Source organism: Lampetra fluviatilis, chromosome 2, assembly GCF_964198595.1.
Source record: "Lampetra fluviatilis chromosome 2, kcLamFluv1.1, whole genome shotgun sequence".
NCBI classification, from domain to species: domain Eukaryota; kingdom Metazoa; phylum Chordata; class Hyperoartia; order Petromyzontiformes; family Petromyzontidae; genus Lampetra; species Lampetra fluviatilis.
Genome location: NC_136276.1, coordinates 20558001 through 20581463, shown reverse-complemented (window position 1 = coordinate 20581463; position 23463 = coordinate 20558001). Strand labels below are relative to the sequence as shown.

General features: G+C 45.8%; 1 protein-coding gene across 8 annotated transcripts in view; it reads right to left on the bottom strand.

Annotated features, from left to right (window-relative positions):
* Nucleotides 1–22832, bottom strand: part of LOC144943983 (disco-interacting protein 2 homolog C-like) — a 132559-nt gene extending 109727 nt beyond the window's left edge. For all 8 annotated transcript variants that reach the window (XM_078871932.1, XM_078871956.1, XM_078871948.1 and 5 more), the window contains exon 1: nt 22563–22832. In XM_078871932.1, the coding sequence (XP_078728058.1) occupies nt 22563–22647 (85 nt within the window). In that variant the 5' untranslated portion in view covers nt 22648–22832. The remainder of the gene's footprint in view (nt 1–22562) is intronic.
* Between the last annotated feature and the right edge of the window lie 631 nt (nt 22833–23463).

Below are 23463 nucleotides of genomic sequence, written 5' to 3'. Positions count from 1 at the left end.
CCCAGTAGCGTCCCTCACGAATCTCCTCCACAGAGGCCGATCTTGACACCGCTGGTACCAGTCATTGGCAAGTCCACTCAGCTCCATATCCTCCTATATCACATCACTCCATCTCTTCTCTAGCCTGTGCCGCGCCCGTTTAGCCCCCTCGATCCAGCCGGTGGCTGGGCATGCGGGCTACATGACCCAGCCAACGCAGCCTTGCCTGCCGGAGGAGCTCACCGATGGGACTTTGCCCAGATCTTTCAAGAATTTGTGAGCTCCTCACACAATCCAGCCTGGTTAAACCCAGGATGGATCGTAGGCAGGCCAGCCTAAATGTTTGTAACCGGCGAAGATTTTCCATTAGGGGGGTCCACGTTTCACAAGCATAGAGAAGGGAGGGAATGACTGTGGCCGAGAAGACCTGAAGCTTCGTGTGGAGCGACAGACCAGGTAGCTTCCACACAGTGTTACACAACCGATGAAAAGGGAACAAAACTCAGGTTACCAGGTTCATAACACAGAGCGCTAACCACTACATCACATCCCCAAACCCCCATATCGACAGAATGGCTCCCGTACTAAACAACCACTTTGCAAAAGGAAGCACACATTTTAGATACTGCGATTAGCCACCCTTGCAACACACTTTGAATAACTTTTGGCTATTCTAGTATGCATCTCTTCAGTATGAGGCTATATGAAACAAATGCATTATCAAAGTTATACATTCGTCTCTTGCATACAATCTGCACGAAGAATGTTAAAATAAGGCTACTATTAGAGTCCTGTGAAAGAGGCTTTATGGTGTTGATCTGTATCCCACCCAGGCAATTTTATAGAAAGCAATAAAAGTTGTAAAATGTTCATCGGTCTTGGCACTTGACATTTTTATCATCCAGAGGCCAGATGCATCGCCCGTACCCCAAGGAAGAAAAATGAATCCCATAAAATATCCAGCGCCATTTTCTTTGGTGACAGTTTCAACCGACCTTGTTTAAGGTGCATTTTAATTCTCATTTTCAGGTCACTTTCAAATTTGCCTTATTCTTCACCAGAAACACGAATGCCATTTTTTGCAACACAAACATTACGTACAATATCTTTTCAGTTAATTTACATTTGCTTTCGATTAACAGCCGGATATACGCCCTTGGGAAGTCAACACTTTTGGCTACATTCTCTACCGTTTTGTTATGCTGACAATGTCTCAATGTGTTTGTTTTGTTCTTACCATATTAGTCAACTTCACCATTTTCAATAGTCCCAAACGTGGCAAACTGGGGTTGGGGGCCCTCAAGGCTCGTGCACCCCACTGCTCTCTGCATTGTGGCCCGACTCTGCGAACTTTCGGCATGGCAGGCGAATCTGGAATGCTGGGAAGGCCCGACCGGCGCTGCATTCTTCTCCTTTCAAAGGCCTCACTGTCGCGGAATGTCAGCCAGACTGAGCGCGGCACAAAGATCCGCCAAACTGTCAAGCAAATGCGTGCGCACTTCCCAACAATTTTTTTCTTAATGGTCCATTGCACTTATTGTGAACAAGGCTAACAGATTTTGGACAAGCAAAACGTTGTTCTGTTACATATATCTTAATTCGAAGTAAAATGGGCAAAGTGTAATGGTGATGAAAAAAAACAAAGATAACAAAAAAAGATCCAATAAACTTATTTCCACACAGCGCAATCTGCTGCTTTAATGTGTTGCTCATAGTGCAGTGCGCTAACCAGTAGGCACCACTCTACCCTGCACATGGCATTTTTATTAAAACTTTGGCAGATGTCTAGCTAATGAAATACCATTATTACTTATATTTCATAAGGCATTCAAGAGTAATTAGTTCCTTAAATTTGGTCATTCTCCAATAACATTAAAGTAATACATGATTCTGCATTCATAAAATGCAAAATATTTTTATCGTTTTAAAAAAATCCCACCGTGACAATTAAAATATTTATTTTCAACAAAAGCTATGTTTTACACTATAGCCTATAGCCTACATAAACAGTATGCGGGGTCATGAACTATAACCAGACAAGGGATTATCTTGAATATATCTGTATTCTTTATGAAGTGCATCATTCATATGTATCCATGGAGTGCTGCGATTAGAGAACGCGGAATCGCAATCACGGGTGACCAGTACAAGAAGTTCCGAATCGGGATCCAGTCGGCCCATCATCACCCCCTTCCACGGGTCAATAAAAAATACACACCACTGTATGGAAAGTCAACAGTTGCCGTGAGACGGGAGAAGCGAGCTCACGCCGTGGGAATGTGAACTGTTCCACCAGAGGCTGAAGGGCCACCAGGGAAGATCAGTGCCTTCAGCTTCGCTCGTTTGAGCTGGCGAGACGCTTTGACTGGGCTCGACCGACATCACATTCTCAAACAAGCTCCGGTCACGTACGCGTGCAAAGGTTTAAAAAAAATCTCCGCTTAAACACACCTCGAATTCGAAAGGGAAAAAAAAACACCCGCAGTGTATTTGGATGTTGCACCGGCCTTTCAGGTGGCTCCTCAAGATTACTCGGTTTACACAGTGCACGTCTTACGAACTTCTACACGCATTCTGACAATAACAAAACAGGCCGGTGTGTTATGGAGACCAGAGATTAAGCCCGCAAGCAGTGCTCTCAAAACGCTTGTCGATGTGCCAACGCATGTCTCTATGTGCCAAAGCGTACAAGGCCAGCTGTGCGCACACGGCCTCAAAGCCACGCATGCCCAGGCAGCAAGCAGTTTGATCTCCCGGCACCCTTCCCATTGATGTTCATTATTTATCCTATCCATCAGTGATGAAATGCTCTGGAGCAATTGGGCAGGAAAGAATTATGGCACAAGTACTCTGCTGGTGTTTGCAATGATGACTCTATATGGAGTGCTATAAGAGCTTAAAGCAAAGCATCTCACTCGAGGGCATGAGCCGACTTCTCAGAGACTTTGGCATTTCTGCCAAAATGCTGCGGTTCTACGGGGTGAATCTGTAGATCGAGAAGCTCATGCCACATACAGGACCCTAATATCGGGTGGAGGAGCAGTGCTTCCCAACCTGGGGTCCGCAGACTGCAAGTGGTCCCGCATGGCCATGGGAAGTGGTTCGCGCAACTGTTGCAGATATGATATTGTTTTTACGTCATTATTTTACTGCACGGTGGTCCACAAAACAAATGTTGAGGGTTGATAGCGGTCCGTGGGTCCATAAAGATTTAAACCAAACGGGTCAGAGAGTGAATGCTGCTAATGCTGTGCACTATAAATATTTACCAGCTCACAGCCGCCATTTCCCACAGAAGTAGGAAATTGGGAATCTTAACCTGATCTCTTAAATGTTATGAAGGCTGACGGTGCCCGGTGTCCGACAAGGCGTGCCAATGCCTGATGTTCTTACTTCATCTGCATAAATAGCATCCAACGCTCGCAGTAAGATTTCAGCTGATGATGCTCTCATGTGCGCGCCCTGACACTTGCCACTAGGCCAGAGGTCGCCAAATGAAAATAACAAGAGACATTTTTTATTCTAATTAGGTAAAAAAACTCAATGTTTCAAGAGCCACAATGCATGCGAATATGAGACACTTATCTGACCCAAGACACTGCCACAAAACATGTTTGCGCATTTTTACGCCCCCTATTTATTTTAGAAGTCGTAGTGTTTTTTAATGGCATGACTTAATATAAACGGTTACGATTTAGTTACGAATTTAAATTGAACCGTGTAAGGCATTCACATTTAGACACTTTAAATGACCCAAGTGTTTTACATACAGTATATAGCAGTATAACAACAAAGACTCATGACCGGAACTGCTCAACTTGTAAGGCTGTAGATTTTTTATAAACGTTTCAGTTGCAATATCAGCTGGTAGAGTCAGCCCATAATTCCTCAGAGGCCAGTAAATACAACGTGGTAAGCACCACTTGTTTTTTTTATAATTACCAGTCCCTCCTTAAGAAATGTGGTTGTATACCAGATCGGCGAAGATGTGAATATTGCCCGATGCTCATCAACTTTTTGGAAGCTTTGGCTTTTTAAAACCAATAAAATAAATGTCATGAGGAAGGCATAATTACTGTTAATTGATGATTCATTATTAATTATAGTGGCAGTTTCTTCAAGGGTGAATAGGTCATCATGTCCCAGAGTCATTACAACAAACCTATTTATAACAGTGGATGATTAAACTGGATACAAGAGTGCATTCAACATATTGTATAACGTACAAAACATAGCATTTGCATTATGCATTACTAACGTTACCTTTAACCAATGAGTCAGGACTCAAGACAATGCAGAGGTCACAAAATGACACTGAGAGGATAAACATCTCCGGACATGTGACGACAGGCACAATCCTCATCAGAAGATCCAACGCATTGTGGTGTGCAAATACGAGCAGCTGACGGGGCCTGTAAATTTATGCAGCGCAAAGAACATCACGCAGGACACTCTTTGGTTCTTTCGGTAAAGTCACGTAGGTATGAAATAAATTAAATTAAATCACGACGTTTCGATTGCAACACAAGCAATCGTCATCAACATCATGCTGCACAATGCTGTCGGCACTTTTCACAGGAGAGGTACAGGCTTGGAATTACACCGAGGCACAAAGACAGTTAACAGTTAGATTCGAGCACACACACAATTCGAGACATCGTACCGATTAATTAGAAAATAAGTGGGGGGCTTGGGAAAAGTGATGATGGCTGCAAGCAAATACTGCCACGTCTGCCACGGAGATTGAGCTGCAAGATTAACTCGTGTAGAGCAACCAGTTAGGTTGTCGCATAGCGAGGTCGCAAGAGACGTCTACGGCTTCGGTGGACTTTCATCCAGCAGTGGATATATCACGACCAATGACAAGAATCACGACATGTGTACAATTCTGAGGCGGTTTTTTAAACGAGATCAGCGTTTTATCAGTCGCAGACATCTGGGTGGATGCTTTGAAGCCGAAAGGGAAGTGGGGGCAAGCTGCGTATGTGGTCAGCAGTGGCGGCAAACACGCTCGAGTGACGGTGATGTGGGACAGAAGGAAGCAGCGGCTGAACGTGCATTAAACGCGCGCATCGGCACTTGATATCGCACCTCAATTTCATGCTTCGCATCTGCGGAGCGAATAACGCCGAGTGCAGCAGCGCGTGTTCCAAGTGGCACAATAATAATAATGTTAGGGTCCTTCGGTCATAAATAATCGCCGTTTCCAACAGTTATGACAATAAACAGTTTGAGTAATTACAGTCGTGAATGCAAGCCATCTTCGAGTCTAATAACAGAAGTTTAAGCCGCATTGCAGATGGGATGGCATGGTTGGCAATTCATAAATTAAGCTTATCTTACTTAAATGGGGAGCTTCAAAGGGAACTCTGGAATGGGGACGTGAGCCAGATGTTTAATGTTTTACTCAGGTGGCCCACAACCTTGAATCTAATTTTGACCAGAAGAAAATTTAAATGTTTCTTTTGTTGTTTATCAAAGACCCTGTAATACCACGTGACACGTGCTTGACCAAGTGCCAAATCTAAACCCATACTTTAAAAAAACGGCGGAAAATGTATTTTTTTTACTGTGGAATCTAGCAATTATTTACACAAGTACCGTATCGGTGTATATGCAAGTAGGATTTCTAAACTCGTGAGGGTTTTATCATTCCCGGTAATCGCGCGCTAAAAACAGGTACAAAACTGGTTACGAGTTTGCCGCACATACAGAATCGTCAAAAGCAACAAACAAAAAAAATTACTTTTTGAACTCTGAACTCAATGGAGCTGACTTCGTGTAACGGTTAGCACGCTGGACATGGAATGCAGCGAGTAACAAGCGGACCAAATACCCTCCAGTCCCCTTCAATGGAGGCACTTCTACGAGCAGTGGCGTGAGCAAGCATTTGCAGAGTTGCAACTTGACCTTTCAACTGAGAAATGATGGGAAATATAAACCACCTAGTTGTTGGTTGTCTCAGTCCACCATCACTCCAGTCAATCGAAATTCGTACCACTTTGGTTCTTAATTTGACCTATAGGAGGGCCTACTCCCGCCATAGGAATGTTGAGTTTCCACTCATAGCTCAGGGCTATAAATAGGAGATGAGCACCACCTAAATGCTCATTTGAGCAGGTCACTTCACCTTGACAGGCCAGTACAGGTTTAGATATGACACGCGTATCGATATTAGCCATGGATGGAAATTGAACTCAAGTCACCGTGGCTTTATCGAAAGACCCAAGGAATATCAAGTCACCCAATTAATGTATGTGGCCGGGTTCGTTCATGCTACCGTTCATTAACTCAGATTTGGTTCTATAATAGGCATACTCATGCAAATTACTCTCACAGCCATCATGTTTTATGCCAGACAGAAACTATAGAAAAAACCAGAGCACCAAACCAATCAAAATATTCACTCAATGTAAACTGGCCAAGTGGTATTCACACTGAGCAGCAGTCTATATACAGCCATCCAACTACACCAATCATCCCCTCCGCTCTCTCCCATGTTGTACTAAACTACCTTTCATTTTACACGCAGCAATAATGCTTGTCACTGCCGATTTTACATTCATAGTTCAAATAGCACATTCACGGTTAATTACTTGTGTGCAGCAAAAAATTATAAGAGTGGATATGGTATTTAAATTGGTGTAATATTATTTTTTATAAAAGATAGCATAAAGTTATTTTCAAAAGGCAGGACAAAACGATGTTAATATATCTACTGATGCCTACTTGACCTTGGTAGTGTGTTTGAAATTCAAGCAGGCCTCAAAATACAAGCTTTTACAATATTCCATTTGGCTTTGGCGAGAGAATTAAAGTAAATGTTTCCAAGTTCACAAATATACTTTTCATAAAACCGTTCACTTCTTCGTGACGTGCGCACGATATGAAAAAACTGTAATATTGTTCATGTCACGTAACCTAACATTAACGTGGGAGCACAGTTAATGTACCGTACTGACATCTACAAGGCCTGGAAACAGCATTAAGGATGAAAAGAATTAACAAATAGAACACGGGGGGTTAAATTGAACCTCTGCATCTAAAGCAGGCAATCCCATAGCACGTATAATACTGTTGGAATGGGGTTGGTAACTTACATACAGTATGTTCTCTCTCTCTCTCCTGGCACCATATCCTTTTTTTACTCGTGAATATTTATAAAATATTTCAAAGAGCACCAAGCAGATATGAACCGGTTAGAACTCGGTGCCATGCAAATATATGGTGTCCTATGACTATGCAATAAATTAGCTGATTCATTCAAATAAAAAACTATTAAATATGAAGCACATGCTCCACAACTGAATGTATACTCCAGCACTGTTGTCCAGGATATGACCTTTTAAGGTATTTAATTCAGTATCCATTTATGTTTTTTATATATATTCGCGTTTAACATTAATTCTGTTTTTTGTAAGGTTTATGAAGAATGACAATTCACAGACCTGTAAGGTGAGGCCACTGGACGATGTCGAAGAGTCTACGCGCAAAACGGTACACAAACGTTTCCCTGTGCAAGTGGAGATTCAACACGAGCCTAACATCCAATTTAATTCACAATAGTTACATAAAGGAAGACTGAATCGCAAAAAATTATCACATCCCATTAGTTTTAATTGTCACACTCGTGATAACCAAAAACATGTGTCCTCTTCTCACATTTGCAACTGTATTGCTTAAAGCTAGAATTTTAACATTGAATGTCTCCATTAGTGAAATCTCCAGCTAAGATTTGACCAATTATTTTTAATTAAGGGGGAAAACATATCCACATTCATTTGCGATACGATGGGTGGCATCCCTGGGACTTAAAAGTAGTAAATTTGTAGAAGAAGCTCTTACAAATTCATTCCGAAGCTTCACAAATTACAAATAAAGAATGTGCAGCCTTGACGCAATCTAATTAACATCTTCCAAAAATACAACGCGCATCCCAAGGGATCCTCCACGTTTCTATGGAAACCAACAGAAAGTGACTTGGCATTCCAAGGTCCTATGCAAATTTCAGGTTCCACGCTTCTATATATAGGCCCCTAACGGTGCTGTTAGGACTCCTTGGCGGAATGGTGTTTGTCGGTCGTGTGTACAACCGGTGATTCCAACTGGAGGGTGAACTCAGCCAGGCTTCTGTCCCACCAAGTACCGGCTCGTGGAAAGTCGAAAGCAGACCAGCCCCCATCACTAGAACGTAGAATTTCTGCCACTGGCTCAGGGCTACCAAGCACCGATGCGAAGTTTGTTTGAAAATGAAAGTCGCCATCTGCGTTGGGATATGGTGGCTGAGGCGGCCAGAGCATGCCGTGTTCTTCCAGGGCTGCTCAACCTGCACGGCACGTGTTCTGGTTTTGTCTGATTATATATTTTGCCTCAATGTGCTGCTCTTTGAGTTGATTCGGTTTGCTCTCAATGGCACCTTCAGATGCTTAAGAATCTGCACATTCCAATTCGTATTACTGCAGACGGATGACAACACTCGTTTCTAGTGTTGAGGGATGACAACACGAGGGGTGCCGTGGTGGCCAAATGTTAACTCCCTCACTTGGAGAAGGTTGTGGGTTCGACCCCGACCATGATGCCTGCATATTTGGAATTTGCATGTTCTTCCCATGGTCGCGTGGATTTTTCTCCAGGCCCTCACATTTTTTCCCTCCACATTCAGAATCAACATGCGTTTAAGAGTCTTTGACTGCTATAAATTCCCACAGTGATAAGCCACTTCGCTGAGCAATAATTTGTGATAGCCAGGTCACTTCCAAAAAAGAGCTAAATAGGTCAGTGGTAAAATAAAACATATTAGTTTTAGTTTCTATACGTTTATTCAGTGAGACAGAAACACCCACAAGCGATGACAATCAGCAATATTTCATGATGCGGTGTTAACATAGTACAAGCCTCCCTGTTGTGTTCACACAATCTGTATATTTACAACAGTATCTGACAGTAAGTGTATGTACGTAGCGATAGTGTAGCGGTTAGCGCGCTGCGCTATGAACCCGGCGACATAGGTTCGATTCCCGCTCACGGACAACACCAGTGACGATTATCTGAACCGGTCCCGGGCCTCCCCTAGGTCGACTCAGCCTCAAATGAGTACCTGGTGTGGTGTGTAAACATCGTCACCAGGGAGACAAAGGCGGTCGTGTACCGTTCCGGCCTTCATAGGTGCTCGCTAACAGCACTTGCCCCTACAGTCTGTTAAGGCTATATGGGGGATCTTTGTTGTACGCAGCCATCAGTGCAGAGGAATTACGCAAACCAAAGCAAGCATGAAGGTTAACACAAATGTTGAAATAGATGCTAAACACAGCATTGTAACAAGAATGTAGTTCATGGTGCTTGATATGTGTGAGGATCCAAAGCAAAACTAAATATTGAGAACAACATTACCACATAAGTTACAGCGTTGGCCAATTCCAATGTACAATATTTTCATTCATCCTCTCCATGGCCTCCAACGGTTGACTATGAATCTTTATAGTCGTAAATATGAGTGGGATGTGGAGACAGGGTAGCAGAAGCAATATGTTTGAGCCGGCCATAACATACCAACGTCAATCGGCCAATCCGAAACAATCACCATCAATGTCAGCCGGGCAGCCACTGAAGAGAGTGAGAGAGGGGATGAACGTGCGTAACACGCCACCTTTCAAGTGGCATCGTAACCCGACCGATGAAAAAGTAATATTTAAAAATACTTTTTTTTAAACACGCTTTAATGAAATGTACCGTACGAGTAATGGCAGAACTCCACGACTCCAGGAAGTGGCCCCGAGGCTTGCCATAACGTCAGGGGCCGTGGTGATTTACAGCCAACGTGAGTTGAGCGTGGACAATTAGACCCAAGGCGAAACATAACATATAAAAAATATGGTTTAAAAATACGTCTTTTTTATTTTTTTATGATAGAATATAGTATTGTCATCAGTATGACATAGGTATACTAAGTTTGCAGTCGATACCACATTGGGAAGTGGGTTAAAATTGAGTTACAAGATTTGAGGATACGACAACAACAACAAAGACAACAACAACAACAAACAGAGTGAGTTAAATAAAAGCGTGTAATAAAAAAAAGGAACCCAAACGGGGATGGGGCGCTTCTGACAAACTCACACGCTGTTATTGGGCCATGTTCTTTCTCTCGCCACAAAATTAAACATTCATTCTCGGTTCACTGCTGGCAAAAAATAATGTGCCAATAACAACGATGCCCATGGTCGTTCGCAAATGCGGTTTGCTCTTCCCCAACGAACTTATCTGTGCACTGGCATTTGGCTGCCATTCTTATTTCCTACCCAGTTGTTATCTCCAGCAGTGACAGGTCTAACCAAATACATCTGTTTTCAAGTAATAGTGCAGTGGTCTTGGGTTTCTTGAATGTGTCTGCAATGTGCGTGTTTCTCCTCTTACCCCTTTAATTCCACGCGTGAAATTAGTTGGAAAACTAATTTATTTAAAACTGCTTTTTATGTTCAGTTTGTTGTCTGTCCCCCCCACCTCTCATTGGCACGGTTGGCTACATATGGCGCGAAATAAGTTAAACATACATAATCTTACGTGCACTTTGAATGTTGTACTATTTTTCACGATGTTTTAAATACATGTCATGTTTGGCAGAAATACACACCGAATGTTATGATTGGTTTTAAGATATTTTTTTTCCTTTAGCCAAAAAATGCGTTTCACATTTTTCGACAGAATACACAAACCCACGTGCTACTTTAGCATTCCAAAAGTTTGTTTTTGTTCATGGAGGTGATAAAACAAGGTGCATATATAAGCATCTGTTAACACGTTTTTTTCCTTTATTTCTATATATTTATAAACAATAGTGTCCTTTGAGTTGGTTTAAATCGTTTAGGTGAATTAAATTGGGACGATGAAATCTGTCATCGGTGGACAGCCCAGGTGGTGTGATGGCTGTGTATTTTTATTCACTTTTTTTCTTTCTTGCCAGCTTAAATAACGCATCTAAAAAGCTACCTGATGCGAGTGAGGCACCCAGCCCTTCCCAAGTGCGACGATACCAGTCCAGAGTCAGTGCGAAGGAAGCGGGCGATAGGATGGAAGCAAGTGTGAAGAATACATACGGAAGATCAAGAGGCTACATGAGTGAAATGGCTGAATGTTCTTAATTTCATGCTTTGAGTAGGTATCTAAACATGTCCATAACAAAGGGGGTGTTCACAAGTGTCCTGGTTTACGTTAAGACTTGGGAGCGTCACTCTGCGGCAATGTGGCTTTGCACCAAGTCCACTGCTAAAATCGTTTGCACGTTATTTTCATTCGTGGGCCAATTCGTTTTGGTTTTTTACACAAAGTTTCACACTTTGCTTTCATAGAGGGCAATCCACATGGAGGAGCAACCTAACACACAAGCGGAATGTTGTCCACTGTAAACTTTATGTTTCATCTTACATTGAACGTTGGTTTTTAATTTCTACATTTTATAATCATTTCACTTGGAGGAAGTTTTGTTAAAAATATTCATCTCGATTGGAGCAGAGTTGATCTCGCCATGTCTTGACAAAGCATACCCCCCCCCCCCCGTTGGCAGCAATCTGAACCCTAAGCGTAACCTGTGCACCTGGACACATTATGCTGGGTTTTTTTCAAACACATTTTTGGCCGGTTTATTTTTCTAACAGTATTAAGAATGGTCAGTTTTTGTGAAAGTATTCTGTCTATGTAGGGGGGGGGGGGTTGTCCTTCTTAAGAAAGCACAACATAAAACGGCATTCTGACACCACACTATGACTCAAAAATAATCAGGCGATATTTCCTTTGCTGTAAAACAATAAATTGTCATGAGGCTAGCTACGATCAGACCCTGCCCCAACCCTCCTTAACCACTCCCCGCCTGTTCTCGTAACTGTCACTATAACTACACCAACACTTGTTAAAACCCCACTTTGTTTATCTCAACCACTGCCGCCTTATGTACCAGTTCACAATTTCTGTAAAGCGCCTGATGTAAGGCGCCATGGCAGACAGAAGGCCACAACGATCGTTGCCGAACAGACATGATGTATGTGCGATTGGTATACACACGCTACGTTGCATTTCTATCATACTCACACACCCTGCCATCGTCACTATTTCACACGTTATTTGTGTCACTGCAATAGCCACCGAAGGCGAATTAATATGGCAAACATATGAAGCTTTTTTCCTGACTGGTCATTCAAAGGGCCCCCCTTATTGTATCTCAAGTCAACCCCTTGAGTAAATTTCCTTTTAAAAAATGTACACACATACGTCAAATTCATTAGGCGTTAAAAAATTACTGCTGTGAAAAAGCGAAGCGTGGCCCAAATCTGAAAATATAGAAGCTGAAATAAGAGCCTGCGACTACTGTCCATACAACCTTGAGGTGATAATTTACATTTAGAAAATGGGGCATATATATAAATCAGTGTTGCACACTTCGTCATTTCAAAAAAGCAATGAGGTCACGAGCCCACATCTCATCACTAGTAACAATATTTTCCAGAAACCGTTCTCCTCGAATCTAGTCATGGTTCATAAGACCCAAAGTAATTTCCATAAATGCCACTTTCTCATGAAAAGAGTCTCGAGGAACCCATCTATAGCGTTGCTCTTGATGTAGTGGAAATCGGTGTGAAGAGTTTTTATGTCCCTTCAAAGCCAAGCCATTTTGAAAAAGTATCATGCACAATGCCACATCGATGCCCAAAAATCAGCCGCTCTGAACATGTAATGTTAGTGGAAATCACAACCCGTTCACTGTTGAAATGCGCGCGCATCATCTGTAGGAGATCGATGGCCTATTGGGAGCGTTATCTCCACTCAAGCACAATTACGAGTGACTTGCAGTTGTCTCCAATCCGCAAAACTAATATTTTAATCATTTCGAGAGGCTCATTGTTTCCTGGTCTTGAATGTCATCACACAATGCAGTTATAAAGATACACCACTGTACACACTGTGGTGGTATCCCTGAATATTCCCAAACATTGTCTGTTCTAAGAGCCAATAATATGCTGCATACTCTTTGGTTATTTTGGTAAAGTCACGTAGGTATAAAATTAAATAAGTATGGATCCCTGCAGTCACGAAAACTTCAAATCTAGATTAATATGCTGCATAACAGCGTACAGAGCAGATCTCAGAAGCTAAGCAGGTCTGATGGAGCCTGGAAAGTATTTGTATGGGCAAAAGTCACAGTATTTCATATGCTACCACATCTATGCTCCCTGCCAATACCACTGACCAGCGTGGCAAATTATGGTCAAATAACCCCCATAACCAGCACAGCAAGGGGAGGTCCTTATCCATCAGTGGATTAGCATGTTGAGCCCACATTGCACCGTATTGGTTGTCACTTGTTACTCGAGTTTAACTTTTCAGTCTCTGTGGGATGTCCCCTGGCAAGAAGAAAGTCTATCTTTCAGACGATTACTATTTGACATTGCTGTGTTGTGCTCCCCGGATGAGACGTGTGCTGCCCATGTGTGCTCATGAATATTAATTAACTCACGGAAGGAGATGATTCTTAACCCTTTCCCATTCCGAGATGCCTGCAAGTCGCAGGGTGGGTCCCCCGTTTACTTATGGATCTCAGAACGTGCAAGCGGTTCAGCGTTACTATTATTTAGAGAGGCGTAGCATCGTTGTTTTTAAAGACATTGTACTCACCGCAGAGAATCGTGGCGACACAACCGCACTCGACGATAGCCTCGTGGGGGAGCCTTGGTACTGATAAAGTTGTTTTACTTTATATGTTCTTACGATTCCATTCCCATGACTACGTGTGCATACGTGTACATCATCAGAACGGAATCGGGAGAAAGACTGATCATGTACACATACGCCATCGGAATGGGAAAGGGTGAATGGGACCATCTGGTGTTGCCTCTGCTCAGTCACCCCCTGCTCTGTCCACAATTCCCCGCAAGCTTCCTCTCACGCTTCTACAAATGAACGCGAGTGTGTGGAATAATGTACCATAGTGTATTAACGATATATACATGTAGGACGAAATAAAGCCAATTACCTTCTTGTGGGAGAATATAAAAATACAAAATGACGAGATTCATAAAAATCACTACAGAGCATTTTCTCATACGCAGCACAAGCCAATGTGCAGGCTACAAGCAAAGAGACAGCCGTGTTAAAGAAACATGGAAAAATAATCAATGACCAATAATAAGACACGTGTTTTCTCAAGAGTCATCTCCAAATCAAACTGATGGCCACTTGAGATCTCAAGTTGTTTTATGTACAGTACTTGGGACATTTGACAGGAAGTTCTGGGGACTTCCCACATGAAAGGCAGTGCAGGTCTGAAGTGGCCCTGCGGACAAATTAAACATTGAACGTTGCAGCCAATTGCTCAGAGTTGCACTTGTGCAACTGAAACAAATGTGATCGTTGGTTTAGACATTGAAAGGGTCGCTAGTCGGTCAATGTGGAGCACCAGAGTCCACAACACCACATCCGTGCGGTCAAAATGTGACGAGATGTTAACTACCTCGCCTGGTATACAGGAGGTTGTGGGTTCGATCCCGACCCTGACTGTATATTTGGAGTTTGAATGTTCTCCCCAATTTAATTTATTTTGTATCTTTTATTTTTATTTTATTTTTCTTTTCTTTACCTACATGACTTTACCGAAAAAACCAAGATTATGTTCTCCCCATGGTAGCGTGGATTTTTCTCCAGGTCCTTCAGGGTTTCCTAACACATTTATAAATGTGCGTTTAGAGTATTTGGCTGCTATGCATTTCCACATGATAAGCAACTTCATTGAGCTATCATTTGTGTTCAATTCATGTGGAGGAATCCTTGGGAATGTGAACATCTGTACGAGAAACATAAATCAAATACAAGGTGGTGTATATCCAAGATTGATCAAACCAGAGGATGCAATTACACAACCCCTCTGTAAGTACTGTATTTACAATTAAATGTAGTCTATACAAACTATACAGAAATTATTAAAAAGAAGAATAGCTTTTACCGATTCCTAATTTTTATCATGGCAACTGCCGGAAAGGGTAAAAACCTATTCTTATTTTTTTCGGTACTTGCCAAAAGGTCCCATAGATAGAAAGTATACAGTTATATTACTATTTCCTGTATGTTATTATTATTTCAAACATATAATCACGTAGGATAGCCTGAGTCTCAAAGGCTGTTTATCAGGAGGGGGAAATAATGCTACGTAACAATACGTGCACATACTGGATATGCTTTCCAAATTTACGATTTGAGGTAATTATTCGAATTTGGATGACAACGCCGGCACACATGGCCTACCTAATCTTTCCCCAGTAAAGTCACAGCGATCTTTAATGTCCTCTGTTAAGATGACCGCATTTTCTTTTAGGTTAATACACCTGCAATATTAACCATGGCGGCAGTGGGGCTTGAACTGTGAACCTCTGTAATTATGGGCAAACATGCTTCCGTTTGGCCATGTTATGGCTCCACCTATGTCACAGTCAGTAAAAAAATCAGGAAGTGATCAAACCTCTTTGGGGTGATACTAAAGGGGACGTCATGCCAGCTGACAGTTTGTGGTACAGCTTTGTGGTTGTTGTAAATGAAACACCGCACTATGGGAAGTAAATTGTGGTAGACGTAGGGAGATATTGGCTCCTGCCATGTGAATGTGGATTATCAAGTCAATACGCTTTGAGACATCGGTTTAGTGACATGCGGCTGCCCTGATTCAAACCCAGGTTCCCAATGGTGTTGGTTCAGGGATCGTAAGTGAACAACCTTGCTGCTTCTGGAGACCACGTGTTTCTAATTACAGGAAGAAAAAAATAAACTAAACAAATATTTAACATTTTTATACCAGGTTTTTTTACTACTGACAATAACTACAATTTTAAGTGACTGTTCAACTATTCAAAACGAATCTATAAACTTAGGAGGAGAAAAAACTAAGTGTATACAAATTAAATCTAAAACGATGCCTGTAAATATGATGCTCATATGATGCCAATGTCACTTACCAAATCCACAATCTGAATGCTCACCATCACAGAATTGTCTACTAGATAATAAGAATACTACGCTGGTTTTATTGGGTATATATCTTCCTGGTATAATATTTTCTGAATATAATACTGGACTCTTGAACAATAATGGAACATTTTGGGGAAGCTGTTGTAGATAATTTGCAGGTTTGCATTTTACGACCTGTCGTGTTATCACAGTAAAATTCAGTCCCACTGCCGCCAGTAACACCAAGTATGTATTTGTCAATCATGCTGCAATGTTATCGCTCTCGCTCCTCGCAAAATTACAGACTTCCAACAAGAATGGCACATTGTAAACATGCATCATTCAACACATGGGGACAGCACAAACAGCACCTTCGAAAATACAAGCAACGCAGGCTCACTTCACCACCATTAAAGAGCTTAGCACTACAGTGCGTGTGTATATGTTGCAAGAAAGAATGCTTAGCAACATGCGTGTTCGAACAACGTCACATAATTAGTGTGGCTTATTCCAGCCAATGCATCAAGAGACCAAAGCACCACCATTACTCAACCTTCATGAAACTTGGCATTCATTCTATCTGAAACATGCCCCTCGACTGTTGCTGCCTGGCTCTCAAATTTCCAAAGCCACCTTATTGACCGAGGTGCGATAAACGCAAATAAATTTATCGCCAAACATTGCACCACCAGCCTGCTAGGCAGCACCATGGAAAACTATTAATCGTATGGACTGATCAATTATTCAAAGAAACACCAACGCACATGGGAATATTCATCAAGTGCTGTCGACGAGTATACGAAGTATGAACATGGCCAGGTCTGGACATCCGCTGCGTTGTTATGGAGCTGAGCCTTTAATGCTTTGCTCCAGCCTTCCTGGATTTCAGCTGACCGCTACTTCCTGTGCACTCACTGCTTCCATTACACAACAGTGCTTATCAAGATTCGTATGCTATTAAAATGAACAGTAACACTAATTTAACTCACACAATGCTTACACGGGGAACGCTACATTGCTTCCATGTAGTGTTTAGTCGACAAGATTTTATAAGACAAAACGTAACTCTTCCATGCCAAAAGATCAATGTGTAAAATTTGTACTCGGCAAACAACCAAATGCACACAATAGTGTTAGGTACTCAATTTGTAAATGTTGTGGGTTCACTCTCCAACACACCGATGTGCTGAAGCAGTAACTAATTGGCACGTTTTGTTTATGCGACAAACCTAACTAATTGGCTGTGTCGGTGGGTCAACGACACATTTATATTTTACGCGATCAAACCCAAAAAACTCTATTATGAATAATGTGAATCGCGAAAGCCTACTACTACGTGTTAAAGTAACATAAAAAGTTAGGTTATTTGCAATTACATATCACCTATTGAGAAAATCCAGAAGCAAAGCGTTTGAGTTTAAACAATATGCCAGGAATCAAAGTTCACCGTTTCAATGAGAGCATGCCCCTAAATCGATTGCTCAGCACTATAAACATGGTCTGTGGTTGAGCTCTCTGTGGGGGAGCCTGCAATGGAAAACCGCTTTTGCTGTGCCCAGTTGCATGTGGCACATATTGGTGGGTAATTGGTCATTTGCAAAAAAGAAAGACTTAAATTAAATGTCCAAAAATATATAATGCCGTTGCGCTGAGTGGATCTTTTAAGAGTTCAAAACTTCACAATCGAATGCGTTTCCCAAGCAAGCGTTATGCACTCTAAAAACAAATGACTATATTAAGTGAATAAATTGAAGCGCAGAGTGAAACATTGCAGACACTCTTTATGTCCCATTATCGGAGCGTTGAAAGCTAATGGCTCTTCCCAACTAGAAGAGATTAATAACCACAGAAGGTCGGTGGCAAAATGGAATCCTATCCCCCTCCCATCTATATATGCACGGACTTGTACAGCCCACATGCGAAATGCGTTCATGACAAGTAGGGGTTTTTTTTGTTTGGGAAGCCCAGTGTAGCCTTGCTGTTGTCCAATGGACCGGGCCATACGTGAGAGCAATGCAAAGATAAAGTACAAATGAGTGACAGTACCTCTCTATGTAAAGAGACGTGGGTTCCATACGCGGTGATGAGATTTTGACAAACGCGACCGACACAACGCACTGTCTACATGTGCGGACCGGTGCCTTTGTGCGCAGCTGGTTATGTTGTTATACGGCGACGGGACACAAACATGTTCCACCAGTTACAACAACAATAAAACAGTCGCAGATGTTCACTTCGGTGACAATGGACAACGATGCAAGGCAGTGTTTCGCCGTAAATATATAAGCCATTAATACTCTCACAGGATAACTACTGTATCTGGTTCTGCCGTAACGGATGTAACGTGTTCCTTACGATAATAGAACGCTTCCGTGGTGGGTTGCAATGTATGTTAATCAGCTGACGTGAAATTCAAGTGTCACTTAATTCCTTACACCCTAATGGAACCAGATTACGATGAGAATTACTCATCTTGCAGTCGTCATCGACACAACCTCCTGTACCCTTGCTTTGTTAAAGGTTGTGTAACTCTTAAAAGTGGTATAATAAAGCACTGCAAGAGAGTAAACAGACACACCAGAACTACAGCATCACAACGAGAAACATGAATAATACAATGGTAACATTGTCATTACAATAGATTCAATTGACGATATCCCATAATCTTCTTTACAAATAATGCCCAGAAAATACCTTAGGCCCTTGCGAACGGGGGAAATACTGAAGAACAATACGGCGTTACTTAGTACTGTACAGCCTTAACGTCGGTGAAACCAGGAGGTCAAAAGATGGTTTTCAATTACATGTAAACAGAGATTTAAAAAAAAAGATTTCACTAAAAATACCTCGTTTCAAAGTGTGGTAAACGATGTTAATCAGCTGACATTGGGGTGCATCTCGACCAGACTCTGACAAATCTCGAACTTATCGCCTGGCATCATCATCATCTCCATCGCAAGTCTTCTTTTCGATTTAATAAAATACAGTACTGTTAACGACAGTATCTGATGCGTGGCATGAATCATACATTAATTCGAAGAAACCCATGACTGAATGGAGAGACAAGTTAGGAAAGTTAAACCACAAGTTCTGACTCGCTATCAGAGTTGACGAAAACCACTGCCAAATAAGTCCATGATGTGCCTTGCCATCAGACGCCACGGTGGCGAGATGTTGACGACCTCGCCTGATGTTCAGGAGGTCGTGAGTTAAATCCCGACCCGATAAATTTGGAGATTGCGTGTCTCTCTGCCCGTGGTCGTGTGGATTTTTCTCCGGGTCCTCTGGAGGTTTTCCCTCCACATTTCGATTACTTGGCTGCTATAAATTCCCACATGATAAGCCACTTCGTGGCCACGTCGCTCCTGAAAAAAGAGCTATATAGCCCAATGGGCCTTACCTAGTATCATAAGTTTAGTTTATTTTTACAGACACATCGACGAGTTCCAGCCCAGGCCTTCCGATCTTCCAGGTGACAGATCAATCACTGATTGATTGTTGCTCTCGGATGTCAATAATCCTCTGTTCCACCCCTTTATTATTTATCCTGAAATCCAGACAACACTATGGGGAGCCCCGCACGAGCCGCCTCTACAATAGACGGGGAGGACACGATCATCAAGATGTATCGTCTGGAAATCCAAAGGCGATCTAAATACAACAATCCTTGCCCAAACTCTGTCCATCGTGTCCACACCCATCCTCTCTGAATATGCGCTTAATCTCCATCGAAACCACCCAGCACAGGGAGTGGCGGCCTTCACGCCGACCTGACCCCGACCTGACCCCGGGCTCAACCGTGTTCAAGTACCCATCACACACAAGCTGACAACAAAGATCAACGCGGTGTGGCCTTCACAGGCTGTTGGGGCAAGTGTTGTTAGCGAGCACCACATATGGGGGTGGGTGGCCAGCACCACGCCCGGCCACCTCAGTCTCCAAAGTGCTGATGTTTCCACACTGCACCAGGCACTCATTTAAAGCTGAGACTACCTAGGGTGGGCCCATGACACGTTTAGATAATCGTCGACGATGTGGACCGTGAACGGGAATCGAAATCGGGTCCGCTGGGTTCGTAGCGCCGTGCGCTTACCACTGCACCACCGCTCCCATCACCTAACAACAAGCTCACCCCGACACCATCTCCTCTCATCCACCCACCACCCACCACGTTCACCCACTCACCCTCACGCATTAAGATCGAACCAAACCCAGCAAGGGCAATCGGTCACCCTTGCCGCGGACAACGGCACGCGCAAGGCACCCACCACCACCACCCTTTGTAGACGATCTGTTGTGAAATTTCGATGCAAAGCGTTCGTGACTGCAGGGATTCATATTCTTGGTTCTTTCTGTTGTAACCCATCACTCCCTGGGTACCCAGTGGGGTCGGCAATGGCTCTGGGTGTCCTCGCTCGCACAGGGTCCGGGTCCTCTCCCCTCCGTCTATCTCTGAACCTCGTCTACCCTCTCACGGCACGTCCCAACTCCATTCCCTGTCGTATCTATAGCCTCGAGTTTCTTCCCTCTGCCCCACGGTCTTCACCCCTCCTCTCTTCTCCCTCTCTTCCTTATCCTTCTTGTCTGAATACACTCTCCCGATCATCTTTCCAGATCCCCGTGTCAACCCCAGGTCTCCCCGTGTCAACCCCAGGTCTCCCCGTGTCAACCCCAGGTCTCCCCGTGTCAACCCCAGCTCTCCCCGTGTCAACCCCAGCTCTCCCCGTGTCAACCCCAGCTCTCCCCGTGTCAACCCCAGCTCTCCCCGTGTCAACCCCAGCTCTCCCCGTGTCAACCCCAGCTCTCCCCGTGTCAACCCCAGCTCTCCCCGTGTCCTACCCAGCTCTCCCCGTGTCTCCCATGCCCACCCAGGTCACCACAGCTCTCCCCGTGTCTCCCAGCTCTCCCCGTGTCCCTCAGCTCTCCCCGTGTCTCCCAGCTCTCCCCGTGTCTCCCAGCTCTCCCCGTGTCACCCAGCTCTCCCCGTGTCACCCAGCTCTCCCCGTGTCACCCAACTCTCCCCGTGTCACCCAGCTCTCCCCGTGTCACCCAGCTCTCCCCGTGTCACCCAGCTTTCCCCGTGTCACCCAGCTCTCCCCGTGTCTCCCAGCTCTCCCCGTGTCTCCCAGCTCTCCCCGTGTCTCCCAGCTCTCCCCGTGTTACCCAGCTCTCCCCGTGTCACCCAGCTCTCCCCGTGTCACCCAGCTCTCCCCGTGTCACCCAGCTCTCCCCGTGTTACCCAGCTCTCCCCGTGTCACCCAGCTCTCCCCGTGTCTCCCAGCTCTCCCCGTGTCTCCCAGCTCTCCCCGTGTCACCCAGCTCTCCCCGTGTCACCACAGCTCTCCCCGTGTCACCACAGCTCTCCCCGTGTCTCCCAGCTCTCCCCGTGTCCCTCAGCTCTCCCCGTGTCCCCCAGCTCTCCCCGTGTCTCCCAGCTCTCCCCGTGTCTCCCAGCTCTCCCCGTGTCTCCCAGCTCTCCCCGTGTCTCCCAGCTCTCCCCGTGTTACCCAGCTCTCCCCGTGTCACCCAGCTCTCCCCGTGTCTCCCAGCTCTCCCCGTGTCACCCAGCTCTCCCCGTGTCTCCCAGCTCTCCCCGTGTCTCCCAGCTCTCCCCGTGTTACCCAGCTCTCCCCGTGTCCTCCAGCTCTCCCCGTGTCTCCCAGCTCTCCCCGTGTCTCCCAGCTCTCCCCGTGTCTCCCAGCTCTCCCCGTGTCTCCCAGCTCTCCCCGTGTCTCCCAGCTCTCTCCGTGTCACCCAGCTCTCCCCGTGTAACCCAGCTCTCCCCGTGTCTCCCAGCTCTCCCCGTGTCTCCCAGCTCTCCCCGTGTCTCCCAGCTCTCCCCGTGTCCTCCAGCTCTCCCCGTGTCTCCCAGCTCTCCCCGTGTCTCCCAGCTCTCCCCGTGTCTCCCAGCTCTCCCCGTGTCACCCAGCTCTCCCCGTGTCTCCCAGCTCTCCCCGTGTCTCCCAGCTCTCCCCGTGTCTCCCAGCTCTCCCCGTGTCTCCCAGCTCTCCCCGTGTCTCCCAGCTCTCCCCGTGTCACCCAGCTCTCCCCGTGTCACCCAGCTCTCCCCGTGTCTCCCAGCTCTCCCCGTGTCACCCAGCTCTCCCCGTGTCACCCAGCTCTCCCCGTGTCTCCTAGCTCTCCCCGTGTCTCCCAGCTCTCCCCGTGTCACCCAGCTCTCCCCGTGTCACCCAGCTCTCCCCGTGTCACCCAGCTCTCCCCGTGTCTCCCAGCTCTCCCCGTGTCTCCCAGCTCTCCCCGTGTTACCCAGCTCTCCCCGTGTCCTCCAGCTCTCCCCGTGTCTCCCAGCTCTCCCCGTGTCTCCCAGCTCTCCCCGTGTCTCCCAGCTCTCCCCGTGTCTCCCAGCTCTCTCCGTGTCACCCAGCTCTCCCCGTGTCTCCCAGCTCTCCCCGTGTCTCCCAGCTCTCCCCGTGTCTCCCAGCTCTCCCCGTGTCTCCCAGCTCTCCCCGTGTCCTCCAGCTCTCCCCGTGTCTTCCAGCTCTCCCCGTGTCTACCAGCTCTCCCCGTGTCTACCAGCTCTCCCCGTGTCCCCCAGCTCTCCCCGTGTCCTCCAGCTCTCCCCGTGTGCCCGCGTCTCTCACCCTCCGAGAGCTCTAGCTCCAGCTCCGCGAGCTTGGCTCGCACCTCCAGCGGCAGCGCCATCACGTCCATCCCGCGCTCGGCCATCGCCACCACGAACAGCAGCGGCTGCGAGGATGTTCCCGCGTCTCGTGGCCCCGGCCCCCCGCTGTGTCGCTGTGCCCGCCCGGCTCGCTGGCGTCCCTGGTCCCGGCGCGGAGCGCGGAGCTGTGCCGGACCTCACTCCGGGGCGGCGGCCATCGCGCCGGTAACGTGACGTCACCACGCTCCTTCCCCCCCTCTCCCTCCCACCTACCTCTACGCGTGACGTCTCCACGCACCCTGTCCGTGTGACGTCATCACGCCCCCCTATGGTCGTGACGTGTCCACAAGCCCACAAATGAGCGTGACGTAACGCGTGCCGTTAATGGGCGTGATGTCTGCACGCCCCACCCCTTTTGCGCGTGACGTAACCACATCTACCCAATGCGCGTGGAGTCGCCACGCCACCAACCCCCCCCCCATGCGCGTGACGTCACCACGTCCGCGCAAGCAACGTCGCCACGCCCCGTCCCTCCCTGCGTGACGTCAACACGCCGAGTCTCTAAGCGTGACGGCCCAACGCGCTCCCCTTGCGCGCATCATTTCGCGTGACGTCACCACACCCACACTCTTTTCCCTATGCGACGTCACGAAATGTGTGCCCTGTCCGTCCGCATGACGTCATCGCGACTGCGCCTCCCCCCCCACCTCCTTCTCCCCCCCCCTCCCACTCAGATTTGGCAATGCCCCTGGGTGAGACGCTGCATCACCGTGGTCCCCACAGCAGCTGCACCAACAACAACAATAGCCGCCGGTCACGACTAAATGGCGGTGACGTCACGACGGCACTATGTGCCATGCTAGGTGCACTTTGATGATGCT